Raw genomic sequence first — 23,341 nt, 5'->3', positions numbered from 1 at the left:
TATTTAAAATTAATTTAGAAAATAGCCGAAATTTTTTTTATTCACATTAAAATCACACACGGCAAAATCAATCTTTAAAATGAACATAATCAAAGCTGACATAATCAATTTAATTCATTTTCTTTCAAATGTACCATGAAAGTCATGAACGTGTCTCAAAACATAGCCTTCAAGACAAAAAAATATCAGAGCAACATCAAAATACGTCAAAATCGAACGAAGATAAAGTTGTAAAATGAAATTACAATCCCATTATCCCATCCCGTTATTAAACGAAATAAAAACAAAACATTCGATGCACACAAATAAAACCGCTGTGATTTGGGCAGGCGGTATCGGCGCTGCGCAGGGCGCCAATCTATAAACTGCCGCTATACCGCACTGTAAATTGATTTACTTCCTAGATTCACTGTAAGCTGTAAATATTTGGCAATATAGTATATGTCCACATAACGTCACGATTTGGTTAACTAAGTTAACTTTAACTACTTCATTACTTGCTGGTACATTCTTACTGGTGGTAGGACCTTTTGTGAGTCCGCACGGGTAGGTACCACCACCCCGCCTATTTCTGCCGTGAAGCAGTGATGCGTTTCGGTTTGAAGGGTGGGGTAGCCGTTCTAACTATACTGAGACCTTAGAAATTATTTCTCAAAGTGGGTGGCGCATTTACATGGTAGATGTCTATGGGCTCCAGTAACCACTTAACACCAGGTGGGCTGTCGTTCACACATCTAAGCAATAAAATAAAAAAAATGTTACACATGTCAACAACTGTCTAAGACGGTATTCAAGAAAATTCATGACTAAGCTACCAAAACTTTCTACTAGATTAGAACGATGGTATCAATTCCATGGCGCTTGTAACATACCATTACGTAAGATATTAGTAGGGTTAGCAGGAAAATTCTTGTAGATACTAGAACTACGGCTGAACAACAGTGAAATTCTAGAACTCAACGAAGCCAGGGCGGCGTTTTTTCTGAATAAAACCAGCAAGATTCGTCTTAAAGACTACGCGGCTATAGAGATCTCGAACAGTTAATGATATACGTAACGCTTACGGGAAGGCTTAGCCGGCGCATCGTGGTCTTGTAATAAATAGAATAAAGCCATAAATTACTTTTGTTATAAAAATCAACAAAGCACGTAATAAAACAACATAAACAAAAACCGATTCCGGAACAAGCAACACTGATACATTTAAAACACTGAATTAACATTAAAACAATATACGTTAAAAACGAAACTATAAAATGTAAACATGTGAACGTGTAGACAAAACATAAAATGCTAATTAATACAATAAATAAATACATATCTTATCACTGGATAAGCGAAGAGGCGGCTATCTCAACATCCAAGGTACGTACGTGTAGCGAAAACAAAGATAAAATCTCATCATTTTATATCTGCACTTAGGGACGAATGGTTTTTAATGGGAAAGCTTTTTAATTAACTACCGGCGTACGACAATTGGGCGAAATTCGACCATAATCACTGACGCCTCAAGACTTAGATTCCGTTTGCGTAACAGATTTTCACTTTAGTTTCGTTATTGATATTTATTTTGAAAAAAACATGTTTTTTTTTGTTGTTATAGCTCATGAATAATTAATAAACAAGTAAAAGAAAAATAAATCAGTCGAAAAACGGTACTTAATTGTTTTGTTTTTGCTTATTCGGTTTTAATTTGGTGGAATGCATCTAATGCAGTATTTACTATTAAACATGGACACTAAAAACCAGTATTAAGCTAACAATTGAAACTGTCTCCAAACAAGAGAAAATTTGCTTATCCTTGAACAGTAGACTCAGTATCCGGTATATTTACTTCAAAACTGATGGTAAGACAACTTGTGAGTCCGCATGGGTACTACCACCTCACCTATTTTTGCCGTGAAGCAGTAATGCGTTTCGGTTTGAAGGATAGGGCAGCCGTTGTACTGTTAAAACTGAAACCTTACAACTGATGTCACGAGGTGGGCGGCGCATTTAGTTTTAGATGTCTATGGGCGCCGATTACCACCTAACACCGGTGGGCCGTGAGCTCGTCCAACAACCTAAGCTATAAAAAAATATGCATGCGCTGTTCATTGTTGATTTTAATTTTAAAATACCTCGAAATATATTTACATATTATATCCATTTTTTAGAACTTATCTCTGTTTAGAGAAGTTTTCCTTAGTTCTCCACTAAGGTTCCGTATTCAAAGTGTGCGAAAATAAAGTTTATTGTTTGTGTTAAACCAAACCCTGTAAAGGTTTGCTTTGCTTTGCGGGTATGCTTTGCGGGTACAGTGTATGTAGTGTATGCGCAGTTTTGCGGCGACCATAACCCTCAGACACTGCTCACTGAGTTTCTCGCCGGATCTTCTCAGTGGGTAGCGTCGCACGAACAGGTCTCTTGCTAGGGCTAGTGTTGGCAAATCCGTCAGATTAGAATCGAGTATGACCCCTCGAGGTCACTAGATTAGATAGGGAAAAAAGCAGCTCTACTTTTTTATTGGTTGAACTGGCGTCGAAGGCTTACTGGAGCCAATGAATACCACAATTTGGCTACGAGCAGTATGAGATAAGAGGTTGAAGCTTATCATAATGAAAAGCATTAATTGCAGTCTAATTAAGAAGGCTTGCTGAACCCACTCACGCAGCCTTAGAAAATATCTTAGACAATTTTCGAGTTGGAAATTGCACTGCTATTGTTGATATTTCGGCGAAGATCATTACAGTAACGCTACTCAAGGCTTATTTTGTTTATTATTTTCTGCATATTTTACACGACCGGCGAAATATAACCTTTTTAGTAATATTGGTAATAAAAAACAAAACACTCAGTCTATTTACATACTTATCTATGAACTTCAAAGACAAACATTCTTTTTGTGTGTGCATTTCTCGATCGCCCGCCCACATTGGTTGTTTTACATCGAGCGCTTGTTATACAAATGATTTTGTAAACCACAACAAAAGTGTTTCGATGAGTATTAGTATCGGACAGGGAGTTCAAAACTTAATTGTTTTATAAGTTCATTTTAAACATATTATTTTCTTCACGAAACACACTTAGGCCGCGGACAGAAAAGGTCGTGCTTTGCCCCAACGCCAATTCTAAAAGACCACTCCGTCTATACCGGCCGCAAAATAGTGACACGTCCCGTGATAGATCAATCCTTGACCGTAACAATTAATTATTGCTATAAAACAAATTCTACATGTTTGACACTGTACATAACTCACTAACCTTTTTTTTCTTACCTAAGCCTTGGGAGGCTATGTCAGCGTAACCGGGCGAGTAGGTGAGCTCACGGTGCTTAAGCCGGGAGTGTTGCTAACACTGGCCCTAGCAAGAGCAGTGCTTCGCAGTATGTACCACCGGATCGGAAACGCGACCCACTGAGAAGATCCGGCTAAAACTCAGTGGGCAACTAACCGTGTCATAATTTCCTAATCTACGAACACGAAAGGTAAATATCCGGTGGGCATTGAACAGGAATTATGTTAGGAGCCGCTGCACAGCGCCGCGTGGTGGGGAGATGCGATCGCCCATTGGCTGATACTACAGATTTATAGCGCCATCCACTGCCTTCTTAATTTACTACCCGGTACCGAGCCGTATCTGCTTCGTACTTATTTACGTATTGAATTTTGACGTAACATACATGTAGGTCACACACGGGATTGCTTACAGATGAGCTTTACTGCCTTGATAACGTAGAAACAGTTCGCTCTGTCTATTTCTGTCGCGAAGCAGTAATGATATTTGAAGGGTGAGCTACACATCTTGATATCCAATCGAGTAAACAGCCAATTAATACCAAATTTGGTTGTGAACTCATTTTTGTTCGTAATTTGTAAGACTGTTGTATTTTGACAAAATAGCATGAAAAACCAAAACAACATTATTCACGTTCCCGCCAAAAAATCCTATACATTTTTATCCCTGTGCCATAAAGCGTTGCCATAGATAACAAATCAGTAATATTATTAAGCCTATTTATAACAATGAGTATTATTATTATTTCATTACTTCATCACACATCAAAGTTTACCTTGAAAAATACCGTAAAAACATCATAAAAAAGATTAATTACGACTGAATCTCAAAAGTACATAGTTAAAAGTAATCTACGCAATGAATCGAAAAATGATAACTCCGATTAACTCTCATACGAGTCTTACATTAAACAGATATGTTCTAAAGGAACGCATCTATGAAAGCGGTCTACAAGCTCAAATGTCGCAGCTAAAATAAAGCTATAGCTGGTATAGTAATGCCAAAAAAAAAAAAAAGTTTCACTTTTATTACTTAAAAATTACCGGTTTTTTTTCGAAAATATCGTTTAGTCTATGATCAATTTCTTTACGGTTTTGTTAAGCAAGTCGCATCATACGTTGGCATCCAAGCAATCCATCGCAGATACCATCAGTGCTAATAGGTCGACCGCTAGCATTTATTACTTGATATTTTATTATGTGCACGTAGCACATAATAAAATGTGCGGTATTTTTTGTATCTGCATCAAATTTTAATATTAATTTAACTATCTTCATAAATAGCTTGAAACTTTAGAGAGTTGTCAAACACTCTACGTACCTATGTATAAGCTTTTACTTCACACGTATCCAACATCTTTACATTTAACATAATTAAAACAACATTTTCGCGCTATTAATCAAAAAATAAATAAACAAAAGTCACATCAACCTAAATACAGGGCGTTAAAAAGTGAATTCAAAATCTGACCGAAAATTATTAGACAAAAGGTAACAAAAAACGATAGTCATTTACCAAATTAAGGAAAAATGCTTATTTTGTACATCAATAACAAAAGCAGCTAAAATTATAATAACAAAAATACCCCTAGCGCTTTTTTTGGAGACCATAGATTCTGCGCGTCATTAAATGTCAGGTCTGTCAAAATGCTCTTTTTTTAAATTTCAATTTTCGATCGGTACTTTTTAGTGTGATTGTACTAGGAATCACTAATGTTTACCTTAGTTATCCGATCGCAACGGGGCAATACAAAGCCGCCGTCACGCGAAACACGTCTGGTCCGATCCCCTGGATTCACCCTCGGTGCTTTTAGGCCTCTCAAGCACTGGTCACCGTTTGAACTAACCCACAGACACAGCCCACTGAGTTTCTCGCCGGATCTTCTCAGTGGGTCGCGATTCCGATGCTGTTGTAAATTCTGCGAAGTACTACTCTTGCTAGGGTAGTGTTAGCATATTCTCTCAGGTTGAGTCCGTGAGCTCACCTACCCATCTGGGCGCAGCTGAAATAGCCTATTAGGCTACCAGAGATTCTTCTTCTTCGTCGCTTCCTCATTACTGAGGGTCGTGACACCTTGGTCTAGCTTTTGCACCAGCATCCTCCAATGCTGCCTGCATTCGGCACCAGCGATTAAGTAAGGAATAAAAGTTTACCTTAACTTTCGTTTTCAGCAAGAACTCCAAAACACCATCAAGTACATTCTGTATATTGTGTGTACAACATAAACATATTTTGTGACAGCCACGCAGCAGTATGCTAATGATATTACTAAGCAGTTTATTATCTGTGCCGCGTAGATAACAACTAGTGGGCGCGCCCGACCTCGCCCGTATATAACGTGTTTCATTACGTGAACGATTTAATTATTAATACGGCCTAAATTTTTTTGACGTTCATTTTTAACGACTGAAAACTCCGCGTGAACACTTTTGTGGGCAGCGAAGTATTTATTCGAATTCTAATTGAGATGTCAGTGTCGGTGTTGTACATATAAGCATCAGACCTCAGGTATTTTTTCCTACCTGATCTGGTAGCCTTTAAAGGCTATATGCCAGCGTAACCGAGCGAGTAGGTGAGCTCACGGGGCTCTACCCTGACGACCTTGCTAACACTAGCCCTAACAAGAACAGTGATTCGCAGAGTCTACCACCGGATCGGAAACACGACCTACTCAGAAGATCGGGCAAGAGACTCAATGGGTTACTTTACTCACCGAACCTTTTGTCATAAGCGATTGGTTCAACGAGAACGGTGACCGGGCGACCTCAGTAACGAATCAGTAAGTGTGCGCATACTATCACACGCGCATCAAATTAAACGATTTCTGTAATTAATTAACCATTTGAGTCGTAATAAAATTACTTGTTCGGAATGGAAGATGGAGAATTCCCAAAATATCTATGGTCATCACCATCAAATTCTTTAATTTCAACAGATCAGCTGTTATTGTTTATGCAAGATACCTGTTTTTGTGTCATGCAATTTTCTGCTGATGTGTATAACGCGAAAATTCATTATCCATATCTGAATGTGTAACATTTTTTAATTAAATCTTAAAAATTAAGTCTAATAGTTCAACAATATAACTTTATCAAGTTCAATATTAACCTCGTCAGTCAAAAAAGTTCCGATAAAAAAAAAAGCCGCACATTCTCAAGCAACCGGTTGAATGTCAAATCAAAATCACAAAATTCAACATTTTACCGAGATACGATCCGTCAGTCAGTACGATAGAATTATAATGAAAATAGTAATATAAATTCAAAAGTTTTATGTGATAATGTTTATATTTTCATGTTTAATATGTTAAGTGATTTAAATTTTAAATCTGTGTCGCTGCCTTCCCATTTATTTATGTGACTATGCGTGTCTTCCAAAGCAGGTGTGACTTTTAGTGACTATGTATATGAAGTATTGGATCTCACCTTAGCTAGGACATGAGAAAACTAGACTTATTATTTCTTCAAGGGCTACACTCTAATTACTACAGTAATCGACACCTAAATATTGCTTTCAGCATTTTTTTTCATGACAAAAAGCAAAACCTGTTTGAATCCAATTACTTAGCACAAAATAGTGCCCGCCAAAATAAGAACGTCTTCCTTGTATTTTGTATGATGTACGCTCAAATATCTATTCTCAGGCAGTTAAAAATAGAAAAGATTCAACGTCTATCCACAATCTGTCTACAAAGAATATTGCGGTATTTTGGTCATGTTGCACGTAGGGATACCAGCAATTTGGAACGCCTTGTGGTGACCGGTAAAATAGAGGGAAAAAGGCCTAGGGGTAGATGTCCCAAACGATGGTCGGACCAAATAGCGGAGGAACTGGGGATACCTATCAGCGACGCACTCCACCGGGCTGCAGGGCGGGATCGATGGAGACAGTTGGTTGACGAAATCGGACGGAGTCACGATCCTCAGCAGTGAGGGACCGATCGAAGAGAGAGAGAGAGAGACGCTCAAATAAAGTTCTCTTATTTACTCTATTTATTTTATTTAAAGGTGACTTTTATTTCCTATATTTCACAAACAACGATAACTTTCTGATACTAGATTGGCAACTTAGTGCTCGCTCAGGATTTTTTTGACGTTTAACACAAAGCTGAACTGAAGATGAAAAGAAAAACAATCCTAAATTACACTACAACCTCGTCGATGGAAATAAAAAAAACAAAAAATACTATAATCTTTTGACAGAGTAAAAAATGGTAATAAACTTTTTTTAATGCTAACATTTTTTTAAACTTATGCTACATACGTAAATGCATCATCGAATCAGCCGCGAGAACTTCACTGCTGAAGATACACTGAAGATAGATTCACTATAAATTTCGTTGCCGTACAACTGGTATCTACACACCCGTGTAGCTGCATATCTTTCGTCGAACGGGATTTAAGTGGAATATTTCAGAGTAGCCATGGAAAACGAGATACGAAAAATTATAGAGCGCGTTCATCACCGGAATTCTACCAAACGAATTTCAATTTTTTGGTGACAGGGCGTATTATGAGCTGACTGGGATATGAACCACCACTCTGCCTATACCTGCAGCGAAGCAGTAATGTAGTTATTTTGATGGGCGTGACAACGCTTTAAACAATACAATTGACACTTAGAACTCATGTCTCAATTGTCTTATAACTGACAACTTATAACTGACTTTTTGGCGGGAAAGCGAGGAGTAAAGTTGTATGAATTGTTGGTCTATTTAGTGTTTCTTCATGTTTAAGTGTATAATAACGGTGGTTTATTAACTGTTTAATATCTGTGAAAGTTCACAAATGTGGGAAAATGAAACAAAGCCGCTGAAAGTCGGGATCCTCCAAAAAATCCACTGGAAAAGTCTCAATAAATAACCATTTTACTGAAATTATATTTCATCTCATATCATATGATTTCATTAAATTTCATGCAAATTGATTAGTGTTCCAAATTAATCAACTTCATTTCAAATCACTTCATGCCGTATGGTATGATACATTTGCCTTTCCAGTTGGAAAAATAGAACTACTACTACTACTACTGTCAATTATAATTTGTGACGTTAACAGCTATTTCATCTGTTACTGTTGTTAAAAAGTCTTATTAGTTAGTCTTGTTAGCTAGTTCCAATAAAATCCTTAGCACCTCTGATCTGACGCGCCCGTTGTTCCGCAAGCGACGCACTAAATGAGGACGCAACATAATGCATTATTATCGACGCAACCACCGCCCGCCCAGTGGACTGTACACTTTACGTGCGTTCATTATCTGTACACGTGTAGCCGTACCGAGATCCAGATGCGCTAGATACCGCAGCTTTTAGTTCGGAGATAAACGAACCTTTGATTCAATGGTTCTCGATAAGAGCGTGTTCAAAATAAAAGTCTATCTAGTTTATTTTTATTCGTTAGTCGTTTGTATAGATTTTTATTTATTTGTAATGTAATTTGTGATTGAAAGCCACTGGTCCGAGAGTGTTGTTATAAGCAACTGTATTCTGTTTTATGAAGGCATCAATGTTGTTGTCTCAAAAGCTTTAACTATTTTCGTATACTTAATTATCATTGCAAAGAAACCAACGATAATTAATTTTGAAACAGATTTCTGAAAAGTCTTAAATAAAAATGCAGATCTCAAAAATTACGTAATCAGAGCCATGTAAAACTGTAAATTCAGCTTTATTAGATACAATTAAAAATGTATATTGTAAGTTTTTACTATCGTTCTAGTAAACAACTAGTAAAGCTACAATATCAAATATTTGGCTCTGAGGAATTGTTTGATGATACCATCATCTCGTTACCATCGCACATCGCGTTTCCGATCCGGTGGTAGATTTTGCGAAGTACTGCTCTTGCTAGGGCCAGTGTTAGCAATACACCCGGTTTGAGCCCCGTTAGCTCACCTACACGTTAAGGAGAAGCTAATATAGCCTCTCAAGACTATCAACATAGATAGGAATAAATAAAAAAAAACTTCAGTTGGACCGCCGGTATGCCGAGCAATATCACCCGCTCGGTGGAAGATCTTCCTTCGTCGTTAAAGCTTCCAAAAGTTCATCCATACTAGATAGAACCACTGCGTTCATCCACAGTGCATTTCCAGAAATCTTTTTTGTCACGTACCATCTGGCTTTGTAATGAACTCCCCTCTACGGTGTTTCCCGAGCGCTATGATAATATGTCCTTCTTCAAACGAGGCTTGTGGATTTGAACATTACCTGGAAATCTCATCGAAATCGATTCAGCCGTTTCGGAGTTTACAGGGAACATACGCGCATCGATTTTTACGTAAATCGATTTTTATAGCCTTTCGAAATAAATATTAATCTTTACTTCTATACTTAATATTATAAAGAGGAAATATTTGTTTGTTTGTTTGTATTGAATAGGCTTCGAAACTACTGAACCGATTTGAAAAATTCTTTCACTTTTTGGAAGCTGCACTATTCCCGAGTGACAGCAGGCACTGTTTGTTGTTTGTTTGTTTTGTAGGCAGCGGCTTGGCTCTGCCCCTGGCATTGCTGAAGTCCATGGGCGACGGTAACCACTCACCATCAGGTGGGCCGTATGCTCGTCTGCCTACAAGAGCAATGAAAAAAAAGTATAATATATAACCTAATGATGATGATGATGTGTGCAACGAATTAACGACGAATTAGTCTGATAGTTAGGGCTTATATCATCAGACTGAAATAGCATGTTTATCCGCTCCGGCAAAAAGACGGGTTCTATTTTGTCTCGCATTAAAACGGTTTTTCCGACCCGATCCAAACATCCGTTGAGACAAAATTTGATGGGCCTACAAGAGCAATAAAAAAAAAACATAGTATATAATATTTTTTGAAAAAATTAGGGATCCTTACTAACAGTGCGCGCGGAAGCGTTAGTTTTGAATAATTAGGAATGAAATTTCTCTCTCCCGCTCTCGCACTGCAAAGTGTTTCGCTCGAATCACGGTGTTCCTGCTAAGGGCCTTCTTCAGCAATTCCAATGATTTCGGTGATCGTTTAATACCCTGCTTGTATTTTGTTAATATTGACCAGTAATGGAAATCCTGGCACACGACCGGACCTTCATTTTTTTGCTTCAATTTGTTACAGTACGTCAGTGAGTTTTACTTATGATCAGAGTTTAATGTTTACTTTACATTTCAAAGCCTACTTTCAAATATCTTCCAAATTATCCAAGACCCTTCAATACAAATTCTTTTGACAAGCATTCCGCAATATATCGTTGTCCCAAGTGCAACGTTATCCTCACAGGCCATAGCGAGGCAACACAAAGGTTCTGTGGGCGTCTAAGATAGCCATCTAGGTGTGTTGACGGTCTACCCCGGGTCTCCGCACGCAGAAACACCTATCACTACTCCTTTGAGAATTGAATAGCTTATCGCGATGTTGCTGTTTACGTTTGCTACTTCTTATTAAGCAAAGCAATCAACATCCATACAAATAAATAAAATTGGAGTGTCTGTTTGCAATAATAAAATAATCACTTTTTACTAAATGCGTTAGTATGTATACCACAATACATACACCAAAATGCCCCTGCAGACTAACAAGACTTCCTACCACTAGTAATTACGCAAATTATAATAATTGTAATCGTAGCAGAATATGTAGTGTACATAATATGTATTCTACATTCTTTTTACGGTTTATTCTCTTGATTTTTAAGGCCACATTATCGTATGTGATTTCTCTTTGATTATATGATTTACTTATTAAGCTGGGGAAGGGATACTTCATTAGAAGAAAGAGACCGATTTCAGAGTTGCATGATTCGATACATACAAACACACACGAGATCCATCATACACCTACAGAATATACAAAATATTTGCGTCACGCATGTTAAGATCGCGTGATACGCAATATGGATGGAGTGATACTGCGATAACGTGTGGAACCTCACGCGACACGGGGGCAACCTTGCGACAGGCATGGAATAACCCCGTTAAAGTGACAGTCAAAGAATTTTTGTATCGCCTGTGGCTTTAGGCATAAGAGATAGCGTGGCGTATTAAAAAGATAGTCGATCAGCCAGTAATACTTCGAAAATAGAACGGCCTTTTGATAGGCTAATAAAACTAGATAAATAAAATTATTATTAATAATTAAAATTAACAAATTAGACTCATTCACTTGGCCACAAGCTGGGATGTTTTAGTATGGGACTTATCCATCATGGATCCATCGTGGATATCATGGATCTTAAGTATTTACATATATAAATATATATACTATATACCAAATAAAAATCAAATTATTTTAGAATTGCTTGGAATGCTGGAAGAGCTTTTTGGTGGAAAGTGGTTATCGGATTCTATTGACATCACAACACACAACGTTAATATCACTACATTTATTTGTAGATCACTACCCATTTTGATAAATGACGTGAAAATCTCAATTATCCATACTTTCATACATTTATTACTGTTATAAATGTGAAAGTATGTATGTGTTTATTTATTCTTCATCGCGAAAAGAAGCAACGGAATGACGTGATTTTTTTTTTAATTTTAATTTCAATTATTTTTTTTAATCTTTGTAAACCATTCATTCGCAAGGGGAATTGTTTTGTTATCTCCAGAAAAATAATATGACACTAGGAAAATTCATAGACACTTTTTCTTATAGGCGAAGGCGTAACAACTTTTAGTATACTACCATTTAATACGGAATGTTTGACTATTTCATATTGGAAACATGCGATTTGATGATATACATACATATATGTATACAGTCAAAAATTGTTTTCAGTAAACTATCTTCTAACCTACACCAAACTCCCTAGTCTTTATACACCTAAATATTATCATCGATACAGGAAACAGAAATGGGGCACTCATGGTAAATACGGGAAAATAGTTTTGGCTGCATAGCACGCGATATCATTATTTATATAGCTTTATTGTTTTAAATGTTCCATTTATTATTATGATTAGAAAAAAAAAATGCCACGCAATCGTCACGAGTATATTACAAATTGCAGTTTTGAAAGTAAATATTAAGACTTAGCGTTCTATTTTCGTTTAAATTTTCTCTGACAATGATTTGTTTCTTTACAGGTAAGCTCTCGTGTGCTCAGCACAAAAGTCTCCGAACTCAATAATAGCGAACCGTGTGGACACTTAACGACTACAAATGCGTTTTAGATGTGCACAAACACTAAACAAACTACCCGAAGTAAGATCCAATGACATTAAAACGGAAAATTCTTTCGCGCCATCGGTTGGTTGACTTTTTTTTTCTACCAACCAGGAATGAGACCTTTTTTTCGGAAATAATTATGCCGAAACAATCCTACCTGTTACTGCTGTGAAGCAGTAATGTTTTGGTTCGGTTTCGATTTGAAGGGTGTCGCAGCCTTAAAACTCAAGTCTCAATGTGGGTGCCGGCATTTTCGTTGTTGGTGTCTATGGACTCCGGGAGCCACTAAACACCAGGTGCAAGGCCATCTAAGCAATAAAAAATACTATTGGTACAATCACTTCATCAAGCATAATAATTAATAAATATAATATACTAGCTGACCCGGCAGACTTCGTAGTGCCTCAATCGATAAATAAAAGACCTAAACTTTTGTATAAAATAAACTTAAAACAAACAAAAGGAATCCGTCCGACGGGGGACACGTCAAAGGAAAAACAAAATGATTATTTTTATTTAATTCCGAGCATTTTCATATTTATCTACCTTTTAAACCTTCTCTGGACTTCCACAAATAATTCAAGACCAAAATTAGCTAAATCGGTCCAGCCGTTCCCTAGTTTTAGCAAGACTAACGAACATCAATTAATTTTTATATAGATAGATAAAAATTTATAGATAGATAAAAAATAAGGAAAAACAAGCATAAATACCAAAACGAACTAAAAATTAATTTAATTATTTTTGTAGCGAACGAAATTGTCAATTTATTGTGCCTTTATCGGCCATTAATGCCTGCGCAAAATATTTAAGTTAATTGAACCTTTTGAAATCGGTGAAAATGATTCGAAGATTCCGTCACACATAACACACATATTATACATACATAAATACTAATAAAAACATGTTTAAACACATCAAACTCGTTCAAGCAAACCTGTCAAACGACTATGGTTGACGATGAAAACAATTAATTCCACACAAAACAAAAACCACCGATGTGTTTAAATCAAATTGCCTTGAAGCAGCCCATGTTATGATTTAGATACAACACTAATACTAATATCAAACTTAGTTCGTAGTCACTGAAGGAGTAATTAATAGCCCTAGTGAAGACATAAAGAAAACAAATGGGTCGTTTCGAGAAATTTCCTCGTCATTCGTTACAAGAATCGATTAAAACAACACAAAATGAAAAGCACTAAGTATACACGAATAGCACACGTATCACGGGCAAAAACTATCGACATCTCAGACGCACAGCACGCGTATAAAAACATGAACACAAGAAGACAACTGCGAAATAAATATCGATTCATAACACAATACAATCTATAATCGTGCAAAAAAGTTAGGGTGGCCACACATCGCGCGGCTGTCCAGTTATTGTCGTTGGACTCGTATCGCGGGCGGCGATCGCGCTATCCGAAGACAGGTTGCTTTTGAACGCGCATAATGATACGATCTGTCAAAATTGCGTGCTTATTGCTACACGAGGTATGCTAATAAGACGGGAAAACTACCTTCGATTCTCGTAAATAAAAAACCTAAGAATGAAAATGTAACTTGAGACCTTAGAACTTATACCTCAAGGTGGGTGGCGCATTTACGTTGTGGATGTCTATGGGCTCCAATAACCACTTAACACCAGATTGGGCTATGAGCTCGTCCACCCATCTAAGAAATAATAAAATTAAAAAAATTTAAAATGAAACTCCGCGTTCTACGCCCCGTAAATACGAAATATGTTAATCCGTCAGAATGTTATTAATCAATTCACACCGGAAATAATTACGTGGACTATCGAGTTTCGTTTCGGATGAGTCGCCGTATCTGTTATTGGTCGTAAAATCCTACGAATATCATGAAAATCAACCAACGGCGTTATGGCCTTCGGAACGGCCAATCAACAGGTCCGACGTCCATGGTGTTTTGATACCACACGAAGCACTTCGGTCACATAGCAGCTGCGTGATTCACCGACTAAGTGGCGTTCTTACTTTCCGTCCGACAGTCGTCGACTTAAGTTTGTGCTAAACGTCAATTTATAAACAGAACAGATAACTTATGACCCGACCGTGGATTGCGCAACTATCACACACTCATTCTTATCTTATCCAGACGTTATTTATCGATACAAAATTAGTGAATTCATCCGCGAAATATCTGTGAGAACGATCTTATAATTATATAACGATTATGATACATAAATTGCGGATAAATCGGTATTTTTGCATTGATTACGATAAGAACCGCATTGTTTACAGTAAAAACATTGGACAACAAAAACATCCCGATTTTTCCTTTTTTTTTATTGTTTAGATGGGTGGACTAGCTCACAGCCCACCTGGTGTTAAGTGGTTACTGGAGTCCGTAGACATCTACAACGTAAATGCACCAACCACTTTGAGATATAAGTTCTAAGGTCTCAAGTATAGTTACAACGGCTGCCCCACCCTTCAAACCGAAACGCATTACTGCTTCACGGCTCTGGAACGGCTCGACCAATGTTGACGAGACTTTTACTGGCAGATAGCTGATGTAATAAGGAGTAACTTACTAACACAGTTAGTACAACGTAAATGCCGTCACCTTGAGATATTGGGTCCAAATCTATTACAGCTGCTCCAACCTTCACGGCAGTATTAGGCAGGAATTGCAGTAACTCTCTACCGGTGCGGATTTGTTACATTACGTTTAATTACACAATTAAATTAATCTATAAGTAGGTTTGTTGTTGTTAATTCAACGTGAAAATCATAAATAGTCGGAAAAATCTATTGATTGATTTTGAATTAGAACTCTGACATAGTCGGTTCGCTTGATACAAGCAACTGATGTCTTATCCTTCGCGCATACCCGATCCTGTGAACCGATTGGTAAGCAGTCGACGTCGCAATAAGCACGTCATTACGGATCCTCCCGATCCATTAACGGTGCTTTTAGGTACCTCAAGCACTGGTCACCGTCCTCACCGAACCCGTCGCTTGCGATGAAGGGTTCGACGAGTAAATTAACACAGACACAGCCCACTGAGTTTGTCGTCGGATCTTCTCAGTGGGTCGCGTTTCCAATCCGGTGTTAGATTCTGCGAAGCACTGCTCTTGCTAAGGTCATTGTTAGCAACACTCCGGTCTGAGCCCTGTGAGCTCACCTACACGTCAAGGAGAAGCTGAAATAGCCTCTCAAAGCTATCCGCATAGATAGGAAATAGATAGGTCGCCGCTTAAAATCCTTTAAGCGGCGACGGTTTAAACTAACTTTTAACAAAAAGTGACCATAAATCAAGAGATACTTTTAAATTTGTCATTTTTATCAATTTAACGTCTATAACTAACTATATACATTTTTAATTCAGCGAAAAGTTGAATAATTAATGTCCAATTCTATTTGAATGTGCATAATAACATTAATTATTACATTTGACCGTAATCTGACCGTTTGTTTGTATATGAATGCTTAAAATACAATTTAAATATCGTAGATGTTGGTTAATGTCTGTGTCCAATTTTATTAATTCTTGGTTTTTCCACATCAATTGAAATTTAAATTAAACTAATTTAAATAAAAATCACGATAGTGTTATCAAGATTTTAAACATTTAATCCTTAATATTGAATATGAATCTTTGTATGTATACTTGGATCATATGAAATATTATGCAGACGATAAAACGTATGATTGTAATATGCAAAACAAAACAACATGACTCATTCGGCCATTACTCACAGATTAAAAATAAATAGTGATGCGCCATCCCGAGCACAATCAATCGATTACAAATCGCTCGGTCGATTCGGTCGATTCCCGTGGAATTGCACAATTTCCCGAGGCCTGTGCTCGACGAGGCTAATGAGAGCGTGGATACACGTACCATTGTTTACAGATTGGATCTCGTGTTTTTATCTCTGCTGTTTTAGTGCGGTAGCCATGTTTTGCTTATCTCTTATTCGTAAGGAGTTATTGTTCCATCTACGGATTCACGTCATAGCTTATTAGTAGTCCTTTTTTTTTGCGAACAAGCGAACGTGAAATTTGCTGTACCACTGTGAGCACTCGTGAACATTCTTAACAGTATTACCTAAATGGTTTCCAGAAAACTTTGATAGTGGTTAATTTTAATATACGATCCTGACTTGTTTAAGATAAGATCATATAATGACACCGGTCTAATTAATTATGTTGATAGCTATGATATGATTACGATATTGCAATTTACATACACTTATTTTCTTTTTAAAATAATTTAAATATAATTTATTACTTACGAATTTTATGCATATTTTTTTAGCAGAGACAATATGATTTATGGGCCGGAGAGTTATGTCGCGAAAAATACATACACGTTTTTTATGAATCGCAATTTTAACGCAGACGAGAACGTGACAGCATAAATGAACTATTCTCCAAACGAAAATTATTAGAAACACTAAGTTCTTATATGGAACAATAGACCGAAATGATTGAATGCTTAAATTAATAAAAGATGAAACTTCAACTAATAACCACACTTCAGAATTAGAATTGTAACGCCACTAAAACCGCGGAATGCGTCTAGCCGTAAATACTCGATCGTAAAAGTATCCGTATCGCTGTCTAGAAAAAAATTATAGGATTTAAACAGCGCCCCTACTGTCCGTAAAAAGAATTAATTTCAACAGCAGGAATGAGTTTACATACTTTCTTTTCGCAATCGAATCGTCCAGTTCTCGAAACTCGATGCTTATACTCATAATCGATAGCACGAAAATTGTTTCGACATACGGTAACTTAAATCTCGAAGGCTCGCTATCGAGTACTACAGTTTTTTTTTATTGCTTAGATTGGTGGACGAGCTCACAGCCGACCGGGTGTTCAGTGGTTACTGGAGCCCATAGACATCTACAACGTAAATGCGCCACCCACCTTGAGATATAGGTTCTAAGGTCTCAAGTATAGTTACAACGGCTGCCCCACCCTTCAAACCGAAACGGATTACTGCTTCACGGCAGAAATAGGCGGGGCGGTGGTACCTACCCGTGCGGACTCACAAGAGGTCCTACCACCAGTGCAAGAGGTCCTACCACCAGTAAAATCTAATGTAATGATCCGTTTTCGTATCGAAGACTCGATACATTCACATTACGAATTCGATAGATCTTCTTGCTTGACGTACAGGTGACGAATAAAGCACTTTATGCACGAAACAAATTAGGGTGGGTTCGATCCCGCGATACGATCGCTCGCACGTCACGTACCTACACGTCGCCGACCGGACATCAATCGAGACGTAACGACCCGCGACTATTGTATGCAAAAACGCAGCAGCGCACTCGATGACATCAGATACAGCAGCGACGATCCTGTGTGATTAGTGAGAGCTTAACGTTGTCGATAGCGTAAAAGTTAACTCAAATTTGTATGCAGTCGGAACAGCACCCCTAGTGGCAAACAGAGGCAAACCTTCCAACTCCACACAAATTTTAGTTAACTTTTACGCTATCGAAAACGTTAAAAAGCTCACACTAAGCACACTGTTATATAGCACTTACGATATATTTTTCTTCAATAAATTCTGGAGTTTTCCAGAAGGCTATAGAAATAGTCTCTAATAATAAAATACCGCCATCATTGTAACCCATTATGGAACATCCCAGAAGAAGGTAATATGAGCCAATAAGCGTCATGTTTCACAAATACGCCGATCCCAGTGCTAAAATCTTTAAGACCAAAGGTGACTTAATTCCAATATTATGATCGGTCCTTGAAATAATCGTAAATCAGATTATCAATTTTCTTGTGATAACCTCTCAGCTTTAAATAAAAAGTCGCAGAGGCTACAAGGCGTTATCAAATGCACCGAGTGTATCAAGGAATATTCCTAAAGCATATTCTGAATCCGAAAATTATGAGAATATCTTAACCAATACCTTCGTTGTCTTTTCATTTTTAAAACCAAATTGATTCACAGGAATTCGTCGAAAGAAATCTTATATAATATATGTCTATGATTCTGGATCGTAAGCAGGCTTTTCGCCGCTTTAAGCAATTCGGTGTATGTTCCGCTATATTATAGGGAATATCTCTTTCGTGCAAGTTGATATGCGTACGAAATTCGGCCTATACCTGGTGATAGGACCTCTTGTGAGTCCGCACGGTAAGTAAGCCACCCTGCCTATTTCTGCCGTGAAGCAGTAATGCGTTTCGGTTTGAGGGGTGGAGCAGCCTTTGTAATTATACCTGAGACCTTAGAACTTATATCTCAAGGTGGGTGGCACATTTACGTTGTAGATGTCTATGGGCTCCAGTAACCACTTAACACCAGGTGGGCTGTGAGCTCATCCACCCTTATAAGCAATTAAAAAAAACCTACAAGCTCTATCGTCTATCGTTTTGTTTGAAATTTTATCTTCTCCGGAAATTTTCTTGGCAGATAAAGAGTAAATAGCTTTCGCTTTGACAGTAACCAATAACCAAGAATCAACTACAACAACTAAATAACCAATCACTCCATATTCTAATTTCGTTTAAGAGACGAAATCCGCCAATTACATCTACTATTTTTGACGCCAATTAATCGACATATTGTTTATTGACTGTACTAATTGATATCTTTGGATGGTGTCGAGAGACCCAGGATAGGGTCGCGTGGTGTACCTTGGGAGATGCACAATGGTAGACTAAAATAGGTTGTTAATGATGAAGAGATTTATTATATAGGCTTACAACCAAATTAAAGTCTTTAAATCGTATCTAAGCTTCGTAAAATTCTGAAAACACTATAATAACAATCATCGTGTCTACGTCACGGCTACTAAGACATACACGTCTTTGTCACAAAATGTCACAAAATCAATATTTGTTCCACATATCCCAAAGTTAATACCAATTTTTCCCCGATCACCCATTTCATAAGTTGTATTGTGTGGTCGCGATAGCCGGAGGCTCCAGTTTAAACAGATCTTTTCCTAAACACTCCCCGAAGCCTCATAACTAAATGTAATAAATTCAAAATCAACTCTAAATGCTTCTGCTTTTGCGCACATAATCGCTTACCCTTATGAAACTTTTATGACGTTCTGTCATTACACCCAAACGATTTTTCTTACGTATAAACCATTCCAATTCAATCAAATATAATTTTTGTTTGCGTTTTTTTAAGGGCGATATTTGAATGTGGGTCGATGGTGATATACGTCGTTTACATCGGACAATGACTGGCGCTATCGGCATCACCTTAATGATGTCTCGATGGTGGATAGCCATTGTGTTGGATGTAAATTTGTAGCCGTCGGCGCGGGTAATGATGTGAGAACAAACTGAGATCCCGATAGCCAGATCTGGATCGCTTTCGGGCCACTGTGCGAGCGAGCCGGGGATTGTATTCAGCTCTCGACGTCGGGCCTTCGCCATTGCCCTCTTATTACTATATTTTTATTTTATGAATGCGGAATAACCATTGTTTTTGTATGTTGGCCGGCTTGTAAATCATAGGCCGTACCTACCCTTGTTTTGGTTCCATTTTCGTTTTTTTTTTTTTTTAATCGCAAAAGACACGTACCTACGTAATTACACGTCACGATTCCTCGCGTAAGCGCAGTACTTTTTGCCGGACGACAAAAGCTGATGCGATTAATCGTCGAACCTTTTCCACGTTATCAAGGTCCAACACATGACAAACAAAACGTTTGACACAGAACGGGCGCGGGCGGAACGGCGGGCGTGATGACGTCATTAGCATGCCCGTTTATCGCACTATTCCGCAGAATAGACAAAATTTTCAGTCTTTAAACGCGCGTCGGCTTTATGAAAGCACTCTAAACGAGGTTTTTAGAGGGAAACACGATAAATAATTAACCTACCAAAATGAGGTTGATGAAAAACGACGTAGGATGCGGGTTATTAATTTTGGAGCGAAATTAGACCGTCATTTTGTCGGAACAGTGTTGCTAGCTCACCCGCAGTGATCTGTTCCGTGATGTATCTCACTGAACATAAATGAGACAAATCAATCGATTTATATACATCATAATAAATCATTGTGAACATATCACCGGCTCAGTTTTTAATTACTTATTTAAATTAATAAGATGTATTGAGAGCTCAAAAGCGAGCCTTACATTCTTTATCATTTCAATACATTTACCGGCGAACATAAAATGTTTTAAACATTTGACCGACAAAATTTATTGGTCCAAGTAAATACATAATACAGGAATCCACAATTAAGTCACTTAACTACGACAACAAGCCATAACATCTTTATCGGGGAGAAATCGATTTTTTTTTTAAATCGAGCGAGTACGATCTGAATCGAGCGTGGCGCCGGTCGATATGTTTTTATCGTTGTATTATCGAAGACTAATGCACTGGCCAAGATAACGCGGACATAAGAGCGGGAGCAGATAAAACTCGGTGTGGCCATGTTAAAAATAGTTTACACGCATAGTTTGTACTCGTTAGGGTCGTGGAACAACAAAAGCATTGCGTTTGAATATTCAAAAGGCTTTTAAGTCGGTGATTGTTTGGGCTGCTCAATGTTTTAATACAGTCAGTCATGTAGTTTTAAGAGAGCACCGTGTTAATAATTACATTCACAGTTGGATTTCAATAATAATTTTTATTTATTTAATCTGTAGGTACATACTTTATATCACGTATAATAGATACAATTAACATGAATAATTACACAAAAATATACTTACTTAGACTTATCGCAATATTTATTTATTAAGTTGCACCAACAAAGTGATCATCAATACAAACTGACAAACTTACAAAAGTTCATGGCAGATGTTACCTCAATTATAGGTGCAATCCACAGTGCATTAACAACAACAAAAAAATTAGATTAATAAATATTCCACAATGAGCGGTCCTGAGATTATTCTCCTAGATTATGGGTAACCGATGCACACACATACGAAACATAATCAAAAGCATAAACAGTTTATCATAAATATCTTTCATAAGGATATTGACTCGGACCGAGACTCGAACCCGGACCAGGTGGATTAGTAGTTAAGTCATTTCAACCGACAATGAAAATTTCTGTTTCAGTATAAAAAATAATAACGATTTTTTGTATAATTGTTTATGTATTTCCCTAAATTATTAACGGATAAACACATTGATCAAATAAATCATTCACGAGTGAACATACCTTACATACTTATACTTACAATTTACAAAACCCACAAATCACATCCCTATGTATATAATTTTTTTTTTTTACTTTCGAACAGCACTTACAAATTCCTTTAGAAATTCGAAATTCGAACTTATCGAAAGCCGAAAGGAATACATCTTCCTTATTTAAATTGTCATTACGAACTCTTTCGTTCATCGGTTATCATGGCGGCCGGCTCCGGGGAGATGGCAATAATAAAAATTATCTATACAAATGGGTCCGGATTACTCGACGACATAAATTCGGCTCTCGCCCAATGAGTGCGAGCTGCTACATAACAGATAAAGGGTCAACGTAATTTTTTTAAGCTATTCTATGTTTTCCCGCTCGATGAATCGGATTTGTTCGTGAGAAATTATCACTACTACTACTACTACTACTACTACTACTACTATAGCCTAATATTTAGAAATTAATTGATTCAAAAACTTTGCATGTCAATAGTCCATTTGAAGCGGTCTTTAATTTTTCTAATCTACTATTGGAAATTTATGATCCTAAAATTTAATCGCACGTCATTATTATTGTATTCTATTAATAAAATGGCAACTTACAATTTAATGTTGAAATATGTAAATATATGTATGTGTCTGTTTATTCATATTAATCGAATTGATTCAAGACAATAAAATATAGATTTTTTTTTTTTCTAAAACAAATCCTTTTATAGAAAGATGAAAAAAATCTCTCGAGGTCCGCACAGCGTCCATATCGGACGCTCAGCGAGACACCGCACTAGAGTTATACGACAAAAATGCTAATTTTCAAATCTCGAACTCCGTTTCCCGCCACAATCAAAGCGCGTCTTTTTTTTTCGAATGACAAAAAAAACGATTTCGTTATTTGTGTAACGCAACACTAGTCTTTGTTCTATTCGCATTCATGAGGTGCACACTCGCATCTCTATTGGTATAGGTCTACACAACGTTGTTATTACATATTTCATTTTGTCGCAATCCCGGTTTGTGTATGTATATACACACTTAAATATGTAACCCGAAAACGACACGATAAACTAATCCAGTTTTGCATATTAAAACTCTTTCGTGAAAGTTCTTTTTGACAAGTATTAAAAGTGTCTTAATAAAAACTAACAAAAAAAAACTGTTAATCGAATAAAAATAGCATTCGAATCAAAACGATTAAAATCAAGCATAATCCTGCACGATCGAAATCGAAATAATTTTCTTCCTTAATTTTGCAATTTACATCGCAAAAGAGTTCCCGTATAACATACGCCATCGGAAGACTAACTGAAATTCCGAGATATCGGATTCTGATTACAGATTAAACGTCAATTTATTGAAAACCAGTGAGCGGATTCATGTCCTTATATTAACTTTTCCGTCGTCCAAAAATCAGTTATAAAAAAAATATTACGCATCGTAAATCCGTTGGCGGATTTATTCATGAATAAAATTGATTTCTTGGCTTATATAATCAGTTTCATCGTTTATTTTTATTTGCTACAAAAACTGAAACTGTCGATGTATGTATATCGTCGATGGAATATATTACGAGAGAGTATCAAAACAGAAATGAACTATGTAAGTAGGTAAACAAACTTTTACGTATGTGATATTCATACGAATAGAAGAAGGTTTCATACTTCAGTGGATATTCATAATTTTAATTCGCTAATGTTTTTGGAATATAATCAGAAAGGATCTATTTATTTATTGAAGTGAAAACTTCTTTAGAATCGTTGTGATTTCAAACCGGATGCAACAGAAAAAACGACAGGTAAGAGA

At 37.0% G+C, this 23,341-nt stretch overlaps 1 protein-coding gene across 4 annotated transcripts in view; it reads left to right on the top strand.

The window, feature by feature from the left end:
• LOC101736853 (zinc finger protein ush) overlaps positions 1-23,341 on the top strand; it is a 268,675-nt gene that overhangs the window by 227,422 nt on the left and 17,912 nt on the right. Inside the window, exon 2 of one of the 4 annotated variants that reach the window (XM_062668059.1) lies at positions 12,340-12,457. The exons of the other annotated variants lie outside the window; for them this stretch is intronic. Coding sequence (XP_062524043.1) covers positions 12,427-12,457 — 31 coding nt within the window. The 5' untranslated portion in view covers positions 12,340-12,426. The remainder of the gene's footprint in view (positions 1-12,339; positions 12,458-23,341) is intronic. 4 annotated transcript variants of the gene reach the window in all.

This window comes from Bombyx mori, chromosome 4 (assembly GCF_030269925.1).
Source record: "Bombyx mori chromosome 4, ASM3026992v2".
NCBI classification, from domain to species: Eukaryota; Metazoa; Arthropoda; class Insecta; order Lepidoptera; family Bombycidae; genus Bombyx; species Bombyx mori.
This window is presented reverse-complemented; position numbering and strand designations above follow the sequence as displayed.